The 14,844-nt window shown below is 42.9% G+C and overlaps 1 protein-coding gene across 1 annotated transcript; it reads right to left on the bottom strand.

The window, feature by feature from the left end:
- LOC123378725 (retinol dehydrogenase 7-like) lies at positions 1–10,157 on the bottom strand. The gene is made up of 5 exons (XM_045032838.1): positions 10,131–10,157; positions 8,027–8,357; positions 5,766–6,024; positions 1,169–1,332; positions 1–251 (listed from the first exon to the last, which is right to left on the bottom strand). The coding sequence occupies exons 1-5, from the start codon at positions 10,155–10,157 to the stop codon at positions 1–3; spliced, it is 1,032 nt and encodes a 343-aa protein (XP_044888773.1).
- Between the last annotated feature and the right edge of the window lie 4,687 nt (positions 10,158–14,844).

Genomic DNA, 14,844 nt, shown 5'->3' with positions numbered 1-14,844 from the left:
TTAAACATCAAGTGGAACTCTGGATCGTGATTTCCTACTGGCTGCTGGAGTTGGAAGCAGCATACGCAACATCATATCAGATAGAAGGGTTGGTGCATAGGAGAGGGGCAGCCAAAAGAACTTTGCATCCCAGCCGGATCCATAGCGTGTCCTGGGGTGTTTTGCTATCAAGGCATGCTCCATGCATTTTGTGACTTTAGAAATGTCAGAGTCGCACAATCTTTTCATTGAAAATCTTTGAGCTCTTATATCTGTAGGGAAGAAAATAAATCCCTGAATGCTTATGAAACATTCTCTGATAAAAGAATTTTAAATTGTTGACAGCTAAAACTCTGTAAAAGAAAAAAAAAAGAGCTATAGACGCTCTCCACACCCAAATGTTACTGTTAACTGCATTGTAAAGCTTTAGAAATCATTCTATTTTTATGTTAGTAATAGTTGCTTATTTGCTGCTCATGAAACAAATATTCAATAGCCCATAATTAATCTATGAAACTACAGGTTGTGTATACTGTACATACGTTTCCAAGTTTTGCTATTTATCTCCCTGCCTTCTGTCGCCTGAATTAAGTATATTTAATAAGTAAACTTCACTTTCTTTCTTCTTGAAACTTCCTCAGGCCCTCTAATTCGCTGCAAATGTTCTTGTACCCTGTAAGAGTAACTCAAAACTAATCTTCAGCAGAACAGGAAATCCTGCAGCAGAAGAGGAAATACTCTTTAGTGAAACAGAAGAATAGGAAATCCTATGTAGAAAGAAAAGCTATTCTGTAAAGCATTGGGAAGTATATTGACTCTTCAATATTGTGATGAATTGCCTGGATGAGTGAAGAGTGTCCTGCAAAGCAAAGACGTGACAACCCCCTAGAATCAAGGAGGTCTCCTGCCACTGGCTCTCTAGCTGTCAGTCGTTGAGGACAAAGGACAATAATATGTTTTACCAGGTTATCAATAGAGCACTCTGTCAGCTCAATGGCGTTCTTTCCCAGCATTCTGGGAAAGCATTCTGAGTCTGAACCAGAACATGTTCCACCAATCTAATAGGTGCACCAAGAGCCCAAGCCCTTCACTCCAACAGGAGAGTTGTACTCCAAAGGAAATAATGGTCAGTCCATGACAGGTTAGCCAAGTCCATTCCAGTCCAGTGATGTTAAGTATTTGTACTTACACTCAACAAAGTATTTATCTCCATAGGATTCTCTGACCTCAGGAGTTAGTTGGTTCCAAAGTCTTAGCAGGTCTCTCTCAATGACCTCTGAACTAGTTACTCCAGTCTTAAAGCATCCCGGCTCAATTATGCTCACCTTCACTCCAAAATGCTGCATGTCTCTCCTGGAATGGAAATAAAACAATAGCAAATGTTTTCATTCTGGCAGACCCAACAATTACATGATCTTTAAATATTTGGCTCTGTAATAACCAAAGTGAAAGTGTGTACCTTAAGAATATAAAGGTCAAATGTTGATTTATTTCTGGTTATGTAAAAATGTCAAAGTGCAAATTAGCTTTAGTATATGGCATATTGTCTTTTTGTTGTAACTTATCACAGGAAAAGACCCACTGTACAGAGAACTATACAATCTAGCTACGAAGAGTGCTTGAATGCAGCCGCAGGTATACTAACACCTATTCTGTGTGGTTTGCTTAGGAACAGTGATGATCAAGGTAACTCCCAAATCCATTTGAGCCACACATCTAGCTGAAACGCTGTACATTTCTATTCAAAGATGTAGAATACAAAGAAATGTTTCCAGTTCCTGCTGCTCTGTTATAATCTACTTCTGCTGGGAGACCATTAACAACCTGAAAGAATCAGAAAGCAAAACACAGCTGGGCAGAATCATTTGACTGCATTAGGAGTCTCAACTCTGTAGATTTCATTGCCCAAATATGTGCTGAAGGTGAATTCATTTACTATTAACTAATAAGAAAGGGAGCAGATGTTTACAGTTTATATTTTGCATTGTAGTTTCACTCCTTCACTCCTGCACCATGAAAATTGCTTGTCTCCCCTAGGGGGCAGCTTCAGAGACGTTTGGGGAGCTGACTCATTCATGTGCCATTCCAAACAATGCCATGGAATTGAACACTCTTGACATCAGCCACTAAATTTGTTTCTTGGAGCATATTCTGCTTTATCTGAATGTTCACAGCTGCACCCAGTCAACTTTACCAGTTCTACCTGCCTGTTGAGAGGAGCCTCTGGATCAGCTCTTCAGCCTCTGTAAATCAGCAAAGCACCATTGACTGCAGAGGGACAGATACTCATTGAGTCTAATATTCCAAAGTTATGTGTAAGTATCTTTGACATACGAGGGCCTAATTGCTGCCCAGCAGCACCAGTGCTTAGATTATTATGGGATAGTAAAGACAGCGGAAGTTAAGGATAAAAGGGGCAACAAGGAAGTTTAGGCTAGTGGAAGCATGTGATTACAAGAACCAGGCAGAGGAAAAGACCGGCTAGCGCAGGCGCAATAGAACTCAGGAGCTGGTTTGCAGAGCTGGAGAATGAAGAAGGGGCACAGCAGGCAGTAACTGAAGGTGGGAGGGCAAGGAAGAAGAGAAGAGTGACTAGTCCTGTAAGAAGAGGAGAAGAGTCAATGGAAATACCCCATTCAGAGCCCCAGGGGGATTAAGGATGACTTGAGAACATTACAAGGGAGAATAAAAGACAAGAGGACTTGCAGCCAGAAAGAACAGGAATAAGACTAGAAGAGAATCACACCATCACCAGGAAAAGGCAGGTCTATGTGACTGGGGACTCCCTACTAAGAAGAACAGACAGGCCTGTTACCAGAGCTGATCCAGAGAACAGAAGGGTGTGCTGTCTGCCAGGAGCTAAGATGCAGGATGTGGATCTGAGGCTGAAAATGATCCTAATGGGAGCAGAAAAGAATCCACTGATTGTCCTTCATGTGGGATCAAGTGATACAGCTAGATTCTCGATTCTCGCTAGCTATCAAAGGAGACTATGCCAGGGTAGGGAAGACCCTTAAGGAAATGGAGGCTCAGGTGACCTTCAGTGGGATTCTGCCTGTCCCTAGAAGGGGAGAATGAAGGAGAGACAAGATCATGATGATCAACGGATGGTTCAGGCAGTGGCGCTATAAGGAGGGCTTTGGGATGTTTGACCACTGGGAGGCATTCATGGACAGAGGAGTGTTCTCATGGGATGGATTCCTCCTGAGTAGGGAGGGAAATAGGCTTCTGGGATGGAGGTTGGCACAACACATTAACAAAGCTTTAAACTAGAAACTTGGGGGAGATGGTTGGGAGATGCTCAGTGGTTTGAGCATTGGCCTGCTAAACCCAGGGTTGTGAGTTCAATCCTTGAGGGAGCCATTTAGGGATTGGGGCAAAAATCTGTCTGGGGATTGGTCCTGCTTTGAGCAGGGGGTTGGACTAGATGACCTCCTGAGGTCCCTTCCAACCCTGAGATTCTATGATTCTATGTAATCTCCATACCTGATTTTAACATTGAGAGGGAGGAAAATCAAGTAAGAAATGATACATCAATGGAGAAAGGAACAGAAGTGGGTAGGAGAATGGACATTAAGAGGAAGGATAGTGTTGAAACCAGTCAGATAGGCAATACTGGCAGTAGAATGACTGTATCCAGTTGGGCAAGGAATGTGGGAGAAGCCAAGTAGCAACAGTTAAGATATTTGTACACCAATGCAAGGAGTTTGGGTAACAAAATGGAGGCATCATAACTACCGGTGCACAAAGTGAAACCAGATATAATAGGGATAACAGAAACATGGTGGAATATTAATCATGACGGGAGTACAGGTATTGAAGGGTTTGTGCTGTTCAGGAGAGACAGAAATAAAGACAAAGGTGGTGGCGTAGCATTGTATATCAATGATGGGGTAGACTGTAAAGAAATTAGAAGTGATGGAATGGATAAGACAGAATCTGTTGGGGCAAAATCACTTTGGGGAAGAAAGCTACTAGAGGTTCCTCTGGGCTAGTTCTTGGGGTGTGCTACAGACCTCCAGGATCCAATTTGGATATGAATAGACACCTCTTTAATGTTTTTAATGAAATAAATACTACTGGGAATTGAGTGATTATTGGAGACTTAACTTCCCAGCTATAGATCGGAGGACAAGTGCTAGTAATAATAGTAGGTCTGACATTTTCCTGGATGTGATAGCTGACAGATTTCTTCACCAAATAATTGCCAAACCAACAAGAGGTGATGTCATTTTAGATTTGGTATTGGTGAGTAGTGACGACCTCATAGAAGAACTGGTTGCAGGGGACAACCTTGGTTCGAGCTAATTCAGTTTAAACTAAATTGAAGGATAAACAAGAATGGATTTGCAACTTGGGTCCTGGATTTCAAAAGGGCAAACTTAAAAAAATTAAGGGAATTAGTTAGGGAAGTGGACTGGACCGAAGAACTCAAGGATCTGAATGTGGAGGAGGTGTGGAATTACTTTAAGCCAAAGTTGCAGGAGTTATTTGAAGCCTGCATGCCAAGTAAGGGGGAAGAATTCATAGGGAAGGGTTGCAGATCAATCTGGATGAACAAGCATCTCAAACAGGTGATTAAGAGGAAGCAGAAAGCCTACAAGGAATGGAAGATGGGATGGATTAGGAAGGAAAGCTACCTCTTGGAGGTCAGAAAGTGTAAAGATAAAGTGAGAACTGCCAAAAGCCAAGCAGAGTTAGACTTGCAAAAGGAATTGAAACCAGTCATATAAATAAAAAGAAAACAAGGAAAGAAGTAGGAGCACTAACCACTGGGGATGCGGGGGAGATTAAGGATAATCTAGGCATAGCCCAACACCTAAATAAAGACATTGCCTCAGTTTTCAATAAGGCTAATGATGAACTTAGAGAGAGAGTGGCAGGGTGATTAATGAGGATGTGGAGGTAGACATTACCACATCTGAGGTGGAAGTCAAACTCAAACAGCTTAATGGGACTAAATCGGGGCCCCCCCGAATAATCTCCATCCAAGAATATTAAAGGAACTGGCCCAGGAAATTGCAAGGCCAATAGCAATATTTTTTAATGAGCCTGTAAATTCAGGTTGTACCCTATGTCTGAAGAATTGCTCATATAGTTCCTCTTTTTAAGAAAGGGGAATAAAGTGATCCAGAAAACTACAGGCCTGTTAGTTTGACCTCAATTGTATGCAAGATCTTGGAACAAATTTTGAAAGAGAAAGTAGTTAAGGACATAGAGATACACGGTAACTGGGTAAAATACAAAATGGGTTTACAAAAGGTAGATTGTGCCAGACTAACCTGATCTCTTTCTTTGCGACGATAACTGATTTGTTAGACAAAGAAAATGCAGTAGATCTTCTCTACCTGCATTTCAGTGAGGCATTTGATACAGTTCTACATGAAGGGGAGAAACTGAATCAAACTCAGGATAGCACCCACACAGCCACAAGAGGGCGCCAGCTGGTAAAGGCAGCCTCAGACGTAGGGGCAAAGTGACTACACAGAGCAAAACATCTCAGATGTTAACTCTGCTGGGTTTTCACCTTGTTAGTCGAGTCAAAGCTGCATTTCTAGCACTTTGTACAGGAAAGTTTATGCTGTTAAAAATGGGATAAAATTAGAGAAAGCTCAAAACTAACCCCCCGCTAAAAGGAACAACCCAAACTCTGGTGAGGATCAGAAATTCATATCTGGTCTCTAACCTATTATGAACTCAACCACAGCCTCAGATTCAAACAGCTACAAACTGTAGAGCATTTGAAATCCAGAACTAGCATCACAAATCCATCTCTAACGACTCACCGTAAGATGTCTGAGAAAGCTTCCACGCCCCACTTTGACAAACAGTAGCCACCACCTAAAAACGCCAAGCGACCCATAACACTGGCAACGTTGATTACTCTTCCTTTAGCCTTTTTCAACAGCGGGAGAAGCTTCAGGGTGATTTCAATCAACCCCATCAGATTAACATCCATAATTGTGTGGAAATCATCTATCTGCATCCAGTCGGTGGGTGCCATCGGCGTTGCTCTTCCAGCATTATTTACCAAGCCAAAGAGGCCTAAGAGTATTCCAAAAGTATCACATTCAGTACGTGCCAATATCACAGCAGGGAGTGGGATTGGAGACAGGATACATGGCAATAGACTGCAAGAGCTCACATTTTGCACACGGTTTAACAAGATGAATGTTATTGACTGGGTTTCCTCATGACTATCTGACTTTATACTGTACAGCTGGCAAACTTACTTACACCTTCCTAATGCTTTAGTCAATGGTTCTAAATATGAATGGAGAAATGATTTCAGTTGGAGCCATGGCTTCCCAGGCCTTCTCGGTACTAGACCTGAAGGGTGTATCTACCCTGCAGGTGGGAGTGAGCCTTCCAGCCCAGGGAGACAGATTGGTGCGAGTGGGCCTTGCTCTAGCATGCTAAAAATAGCTGTGTGACAATGTGGCACTGGGAGAACTAGCCCATGCCACCACTGGTGCTGCAACATGCACATGGCTGCTTTGGAATGCTAGCGTGAGCCTCACTATCATGAGTTTGCCTACCTGGGCTTAGAGCCTTGCTCCCAACTGCAGTGTAGACATACGCTAAGTGGGCCTGGAGCTCTCTCCATTACCCCATCCATTACCCCATCCGTAAAACAGAGATGATAATGCTTCTCCACCTTGGTAACATACTTTGGGCTCTATGGATAAATAATGCTGTATAAGTGCCATGTTATTAATATTACCACACCCTGCTCAGGACGGCTTGTTTCTAAAGAGAGAGGCTAGTGTAGACTCCCTGCTAAGTCAGTGCCTGGCCTCTTTGATTATACAGCTAGAGTGAGGATTACAGTGAATGTTCACTGCAGTTGCCTGTCCCATGTAGACTAGCCTGAGACCAGTTTGGTTTGGCGCTTTTCAGATGCGGTATGTGGAGAGGAGTTCAGCAAAGTCCCTGGCAAGATGAGCTGTGGTTATTTTTCCTAGTCCTGCCACTGGAGGTAACACAGTGCACAGGGGCGGCTCTAGGTATTTTGCCACCCCAAGCACGGCAGGCAGGCTGCCTTTGGCGGCTTGCCTGCAGGAGGTCCCCAGTCCCACGGATTCAGTGGTTTGCCTGCGGGAGGTCTGCTGAAGCTGCGGGACCAGCAGACCCTCCGCAGGCATGCCGCCAAAGGCAACCTGCCTGCTGCCCTCGTGGCGACCGGCAGAGCGCCCGCCGCGGCTTGCCGCCCCAAGCACGCGCTTGGCGTGCTGGTGCCTGGAGCCGCCCCTGACAGTGCATGTCAGAACAATATGAAGGTTGAATTGATTTTGGACTTTAGAACAACGGAACTGAAGTTATCACCTGATTATTCAAATGAAAAAAATGCCTTATTGGTAAAAACGGTTTGCTTTGCTGTTGGACCTCAGTTATCAACTTTGCCAGCTTCTAGGTACCAGTTACAACCATATACAATAGCGCTCTCTAGTACAAAGAAACACCACTGTAGTAACAATCCAAAGGGAATGATGGATTTGGACAATGCCCCTTTTGATTGCTACACTCAGTGTCATCATTATGTGTGTATTACAAAAATCAGACTTGTTGACATAGAAAAAACTAACCATTTGCTTTCTCAAAGGAGGAGAGCGTGAACTCAGCTAGGCATTTTTAATTGGCCAGGCTGACTGATTGCTTAAGTAGGTCAATGAAGTTCTGATTGGCTCCAATTAGCACTCCCACAAGCTGAGTTTTTTACCTATAGCTGAGTGAGACTTAAAAACATGTACAAGTATATTTTCTGACTGTTAAAATATCAAGGAATCTCATACTTAGAAGGCCCCTGATTGATAAAAGTGGGCAACAGTTGAAACTGGCTTCTGGAACATAAAACACTCTTGGAACTATGGTGGTTGGTGCTAATAAATACCTAACTAGATAGAACCATAGCACTGAAGAAAGTACAGCTTGAATCAGCATAAGAAATGCTCCTGTGCAGTTATTATGGAAGATTACTACCAGAACTCTTCTATTTTATACTGGAGTATATTTCGTAATTTGTATGGAGTGCGGCTCTACCACTTACCCTCCCCATCTGTCTCTTGTTTCACAAACTCCACTGCGTTGTCAATGCTGCTGGAGTCTGTTAAGTTCAGGATCACAGTCTTCAGTGAGAGGGACGTGCAGGCTAGTAGTTCTTGGCTTCCCTTTTCTGTTAGACATGCAGCGATGACATGGAATCCCCTTTGGTCAAGCTGTTTAGCCAGCAAGTTTCCAAACCCACTGTCACACCCAGTTATGAAGACGTGCTTTCCATTCAGGTCTTTCACGTTAAGACTGTCTCGGATGAGCCAGCAAATAATGAAGAAAAGTATGGCAGCCAAAATATCTATCTGCGCTGAGTTTGAAAACAAGGCCTATAAGCAAATAATGTTAGAGATCTGGGAACTTAATGGAGTAAATCTACTAAATCTATCTCCAATTTAAACACAGCTCCTGTAAAAGGCTTTGTGTCTAGCTCCAGCTTTTTCTGTCCTACTGTGAGTAAAATGGAGCACAGGCTTAGATGCTTAGTTTGGATGGTGTCCATGAATAATATGTGTATCGACAGAGCCTTTCTCTAAAATTCCTTGTCAATAGATTTTCATTGTTTTCAAGATGCAGCTTCACTTGCCCTTCTCCCTAGTCTGCAAGGTGGTTGGAGAATGTTTTAGGAGGACCGGAAGCATGTCCCTCACCAGCAGCAGAGCCTCCTGTTGTGAACACTTCTGATTAGTGAGGGTACTGCTGGAGAGAGAAGAATTCTGCTGCAAAGGAGTGCAGCTCGGTATGATCATCTGCTTCTTGCCACCCACAGCGCTTCTTCGCTTCATAGCACAGAGACTGTGTGAGCTCTGGGTGAGAACAGAAAAGTCTGGGCTATACTGGGTGAGTGCACTGACTCCTTTGTTGTGTGCTTTGTAAATGTCAAAAATGCTGGTGCTCACAATCTGCTTTCTTTAACCTCTGGCTTTTGAGCAAGGCAGCACTTCAGAGCAGTATCTGAAGCTGTTGGCTCTCTCACTATCTCCCTCTCACTAAATAAGTGGTAAAATGAATGGAAATACTTATAGGAGGCAAGTGCTGACGGGATCGCCGATCAGCCTGACTTTATTGTGAGAAAGAGGATTTCAAGAATGTTGTTCAGTACAAGTTGCCACAGTGATTACTGTTGCATATTTAAATAGACAACAACATTCTCATTCATGGTGACAGTCCACACTCACACATGCTTCTTCATTGTCACGGGTTGGCTTTGGATGCATTTGCACTTTGGGTTGGGGCAAGAATTAAACTGAAGCTCGGGGCCAAAGAGGCTGTTTTCAAACTTGCACGCCGAACGCTAGATCTCCAAATCTATTTGTAGACACCTAAGCAGAAAAGGTCTGGTTTTCAGAAGTGCTGAGCACCTGCAGCTCACAGAGATTTTGATGGGATCTGGGGCTGCTCAGCACTTTTGAAGTCTACTTTTATGTAGGTGCCTAAATTTGGCTTTAGTTGCCTAACTTTAGGGACCCAGATTGAACATCTGAGCCTTTACTGTTAGTTTTTCAGAACATTTAAAAAAATAATTACATTTTAGAGAAATGTGACTGATCATTTTTAAATCTTTGAAGTAGTTAAATGACCCCCCCACACCTTTCCAATTTTTGTTTCCCTAGAGTTCAGAATTCTTTTGTTTTTTAAAATTCATGCAGACAGGCAAAATGTCACACAATAATCAACTGTTTGGATAAATGAACATTAAAACAAAGAGGAAATGATGAAATATTAGTCCTGGACCCTGCAATCCTTACTCGTGTTCGTATTCCTGTCAGACCATTGGAGTAATCACATCATTTTCTAAAAGCCATAGAAAAAAACAATCTTTTATTGTACTAACTGCAATAGCCAACAAGACACTGTGTGGAGCACAAAAATGATTCTAGTCAGTAGGACTCAGATCAATAATGTCTGACAATGGAGTATTTTATGCAGAACCCATAGCTGATTGGTTAACAGTCTCTAGAAATCATTCTGGAAAAGTAGCAGCTTAAATCTGAGTATCACTTTGTCACCTCTTCCCCACTGTAATTTGTTCTATTACTAGTCTGCAAACTCATATAGCCTGTAGTTTTACACATTGGTTTTATTCTTGTGCTGGTACTTACATTCTGGGGAGACATCTGCAAGCTCATTATAAGATTCCAAGAGAACAGTGTCTTTGCTGGTTACAGCTAGTGCTGGCGTGAAGAAGTTGTTGCAAATTTTAATTCACGAGGCTTTTCAGTAGGATCTGCACAGCGATACCTCGCTGAGTCTCAGCGTAGATTCTGTACTCTGTGGTACTGTGCGGTCACTGGGCAATAGCTGACAAGCCCAGCACAACTCCCCTCTGTTGATTATGCCTTACATTCTGATGACTATTTTAGTCTCTCACCAGGCATTAATCTTATGTGTATTCTAAATACCTGTGTATCCCACCTAAGTTGTCTAAGCTTTGCTGGCCTAAATACGGTAATTCCCAAAGCACAGGGATTGTCAAGACTCATTAGGGAGATAGAATTTATCCCATTTAGAGGCCTGATCCAACGCCCATTGATTTCAGTTCCTCCATTGATTTTAACAGGAGCTGGATCAAGCCCTCTGGGAATTAATCTTGTTTTTTTCCCTATACATGTGCACAATTTCTGTTTGCATTAATTGGAGCTGTAGGCACAAAAAGTGAGGAAAATAAACTCTTGTGTTTGATCATGTTAGGGCCAATTTCTTTTTTCTGATCTACGTTGCCTATTTCTGAGCCCTAGAATAAATGATGTATCTAAGAAGTTGACAGCAACTTTTTTTTTAAATAAAAAATTTAGACTCTGTGAGAGCTAAAATCCCCATCTGGGAAAAGAATCCACACAGAAGTATGACAGCTAACGAACTGCTATAAGCTGGCCCAAAGCTCTCCCTCGCCCCCACAAAACCTTGTGAGCTACATTTTGGATTTAGATGCAAAAGAGTTTTCTACCTGTATCTTGTTGTCCTTCACTCTTTTATCCTCAGACCTACATAGCCTCCACCCTCATAAAGGCAGAGCTGCCCCAGGCAGGATAGGCTGGACAATTCTGGATTTTGAAATGAATGCACAAACTGCTTGTGAAAGGTGATCTGAACCTAACTGAATGAAAATTTAAATTGGAAAGAAAAATGCCTACTCCTGTGCCTGCTGTGTGATGTAGCCAATAGAGACCTCTCTGGCTCTATGAACATACATGTGTCTTTTAGCTAAATTAGACCTCCTGAATCAAACTATCATTCATGACACTATGTGGATTTGCGCCTTTCCCTGGGGACTTGGGTCAATTCTTTCTTCCTTTATTTATATTTTAAATCCTGTATTAGCATACAGCCTTGTGGAGATGGATTTTTTTCCCTGGGTGGGAATTACACTGAATCTCACTGAATTTAAACTTTTATTTAAAATAATTAGGAGCTAGTTTGTGCAGCCCTTACAAAGCTGAGCCTTTACTCATGTGAGTTGCAATTTTAATGGTTTTTGTTTGAGGTGTAGATGGAAAGGAGATGTTTGCGCTTGTTTTGTAGTACAATCCTCATTGACATTCCTCCCTTTTTTGTTTCTATCTCCAATTGTACCTTTTCTTCTTCTCTTTCTCATAGTCTCTCTCTTCTGCTGCTTCTTTCTCACTCCTCCTCTCTCTCTGTCTATAAAGGTGACTGATGTATGGCTCCCCAGTACATGCCTGGCAGTCTGGACCTACCCAAAGATTCAAAATGTCTGTCATATATGATTTAACATTGTCAGTATATACAGTATATAATGCAAAACATAGTTAAAATGACCCCTCACTGCACTATTTTCCATCAGAAGTCCCAGCCTATTCCTGGAGGAGCATTCCTCTAGGTCGCTTTGCTGTCAGGTTCCATCCCTATTTTGAGATGTCATAGGCCTCCCCTGACTGAAAACAGGTGTAGTAGAAAGAAGTCTAAAGGGAGACTCAGTACTGACTGTTTGTGCTGAGGATCTTGGGTTCTGAATGGTGTGAAATCTTTTGGGAGGGGTGTAAAGGTCCTGCTTAGCTTTCCCAAATCAGTGACTAAATGGTACTCTTCCACACAGGTAGCTGTTTCACCTGTGACAGAGATAATGTGTCAGCCTCCTGAGCACTCTCAGAACACGAGGTCTGAGAGAACACAACAGAACGGAAATTACTTAGGCAAAATGCGAGCTCGGGCTGCGACACTCTGAGAGAGTGTAGAGCCTGGCCCAAGACCACTTGTCGTTTACAGAGTGCCATAGTTGAAAGCTGGCATTTCTCACCACTTCCACAGGCTTACTTTTGTAATCGAATCTCTAGGTCTGAGAAAGTACAAGGAAAAATGACAGTGCTTGAAGGCTGGCATTGGGAAAGGAAATGAGATGTACAACTCCCCAGGTGCAAAAAGAGTCCAACATTATTCATGCTAGACACACGGACATTCTTAAGGTATATGTTTCGTACGCCATGGTTATAATGACAGGGAGTGTGGTATATTGGCTGGAATAGGGAAGTGGGAGTCAGGACCTCTGCGTGGGTTGTCAACCCTCCAGGATTGGCCTGGAGTCTTCAGGAATTAAAGATTAATCTTTAATTAAAGATCATGTCATATGATGAAATCTCCAAGAATACATCCAAGAATACATCCAACCAAAATTGGCTACCCTACTCCGAGCTACTTTTATTTGCTGTATGACCCTGGGCAAGTCCCGTCATCTCTCTGTGTCTCAGGTTTCTGATCTGTAATATAGACATTTAAAGACTTACCTGCCTCAGGGGGTGTTATGAGGCTTAATTAATCACAGATGATAACAAGCTCTGAGAGCTGTAGCTTGAAAGATGCCTTAGGAGTGCAAAATATTATTAAAATACCTTCAAGTTAATTAAAATCAGTCACTACATCAGATGACTGGAAAGTAATCAATGTGAAAAAGGTGGTGATTGTGGGAATAACAGGCCAGTGAGTCATACTTCAGTGTCAGGTTAACAAGTTAAAACATAATTACAGTCTGATATGAAATGGGAAGGAAAAACGTCTTTCCAGTCTACTAGCATTCTTTGGCAGAGTCAACTAAATAGTGCGTAAAGGAGAACTGGTCAATACAATTGATCTGGACTTTCAAAATGATTTTGTAAAAGTCCCTCACAAAAGGCTACTGAGGAAACTACAGTAAGTAGTTACTGTGTGAGAGGTAAAGGTCTCTCAGGGGTTAGGTACTGGTCAAGAGGGAGAAGGGAAAAGAGGAATGAATGGTACATTTTCAACATGGGTGTGGAGGTTAATGTTGAAGGAGGCCTTGGTCTCACTTTCACTCCACACCTGCCTGCTCCCGTTGGGGTAGGTAGCACCAGCAGACGTCCTAGCAGAGAGCCCCACATGCACTCTTGGAAGGCCCTATGTCAAATCCTGCAAGGGAACACAGCACAGGGTGCCCCTGGTGCACCCAAGCAAGGCTGGGCACAGTCTAGCCCTTTTGCTGCTGTTATTGAGGGCAGACGTTCTCCCAGCTAGTGAAAGATTAGTCACATCTTGGGCGCCGGTCAAAATGTGAGGCTAAGAAGTGCCAATGAAATCTGATTACAGAATGAGAGTCCCCAACTTCCTAGGATCAAAACCAGCAGCAGATTAAATCACAGAGACACCCCCTCCCAAAACTCTGAGAGAGGAGACCGAATTGCCCTGCAGGTTGCCAGTATCCTGGCTGATACTGATCTGCCTCGTCACTGATCAAGGTTAATATTTCTCATTCCCATTTTCAGCCCCTGAGTGAGTAACAGACCGTTCCTGTTTGTAGTGGTTTATGATCAGGGAAGCAGCATGTACCCACTCACTGAGGACTGGCCAAATGTTGCCAAGCTTTCTGTTCTGAGAGGTGAGAGAGGTTGTAGGAACATAGGGTATGTCTACATAGCAATAAAACACCCACGTCTGGCCCACGAGAGCTGACTTGGGCTCCCGGGCTTGGGCTGCTGGGCTAGAGAATTGCAGTGTAGATGTTTGGGGGTCAGGCTGGAGCCCTTGAGTCCTAAAAAGACTGAAGGTGGGGAAAGGGAATGATGAAAATATGGAGGGCTAAGATGCAAGAAAACACAAAGGGCTAGACCGTGACACCCTCACTCATGGCAAACTGTGCTTTAGTCTCTGAGCCGTCAGTGGGATTACTTAAAGAGTAATGGGTCCTGCTGGTGTGCACTAAAGATTCCCTAGTGTGCTTTAATGTTCTGCAGTTTGAAACAGCATTATGTTAATATGCACTAGAGAACCTTTAGTGTACACTGAGGTTTACATGGACCAATTCAAGTGCAACATATTAGTGTGCTTTAGAAATCACACCACCACAGAGTGCATTACTCCCCTGTGTAGACAAGCCGCCGGTCACTACTCAGTGGGAGTAATGATGTCACAGTCTGGCCCGCAATAAGCAGCTTACTTTAGCTTGTGTTTTGTTGGTTTCATGTTTCTGAATTCTCCCTTTCATCTATTTTCCCTTTTGGAAGAAGTGTGTTTGAAGGAGGAAGAGGTGTAGGTGGAAGGACAGTGCCTGTGCCAGTGCTCTGCACAGGGGCACAAGGAAATAGGAGGAAACTTTCTGAGCCCTTTCTGTACACCCTTTGATCACAGAGTCAGCCACAAGCTAACCCTAAGAATGATAGTTTTTTTTCTCTTCAATGAAATATTCAGATGGAGTAGCCCAACTGTTTGAATGGAAGACTCCAGTTTAAAAGTTATTTCCACAACATGATGCACTCCGTATGCAGTATTATATGTACCCATAAGTATTTTAATAATACTGTGCAGAATTAAGAATCAGTGGGGAATGGTAACATCCTTAACACAGGC

This window comes from Mauremys mutica, chromosome 10, assembly GCF_020497125.1.
Source record: "Mauremys mutica isolate MM-2020 ecotype Southern chromosome 10, ASM2049712v1, whole genome shotgun sequence".
Classification (NCBI taxonomy): domain Eukaryota; kingdom Metazoa; phylum Chordata; order Testudines; family Geoemydidae; genus Mauremys; species Mauremys mutica.
This window is presented reverse-complemented; position numbering and strand designations above follow the sequence as displayed.

What these genes read in the sequence shown, in the direction of transcription:
- LOC123378725 (XM_045032838.1), bottom strand. Translation starts at nt 10,157, where the DNA reads ATGAGCTTGCAGATGTCTCCCCAGAAT. An exon ending in ACAAGAGACAGATGGGGAGG is followed by an intron (nt 6,025 to 8,026) that starts GTAAGTGGTAGA and finishes GAATACTCTTAG; the next exon opens with GCCTCTTTGGCTTGGTAAAT. An exon ending in AGATAAATACTTTGTTGAGT is followed by an intron (nt 252 to 1,168) that starts GTAAGTACAAAT and finishes TCTTCCCTACAG; the next exon opens with ATATAAGAGCTCAAAGATTT.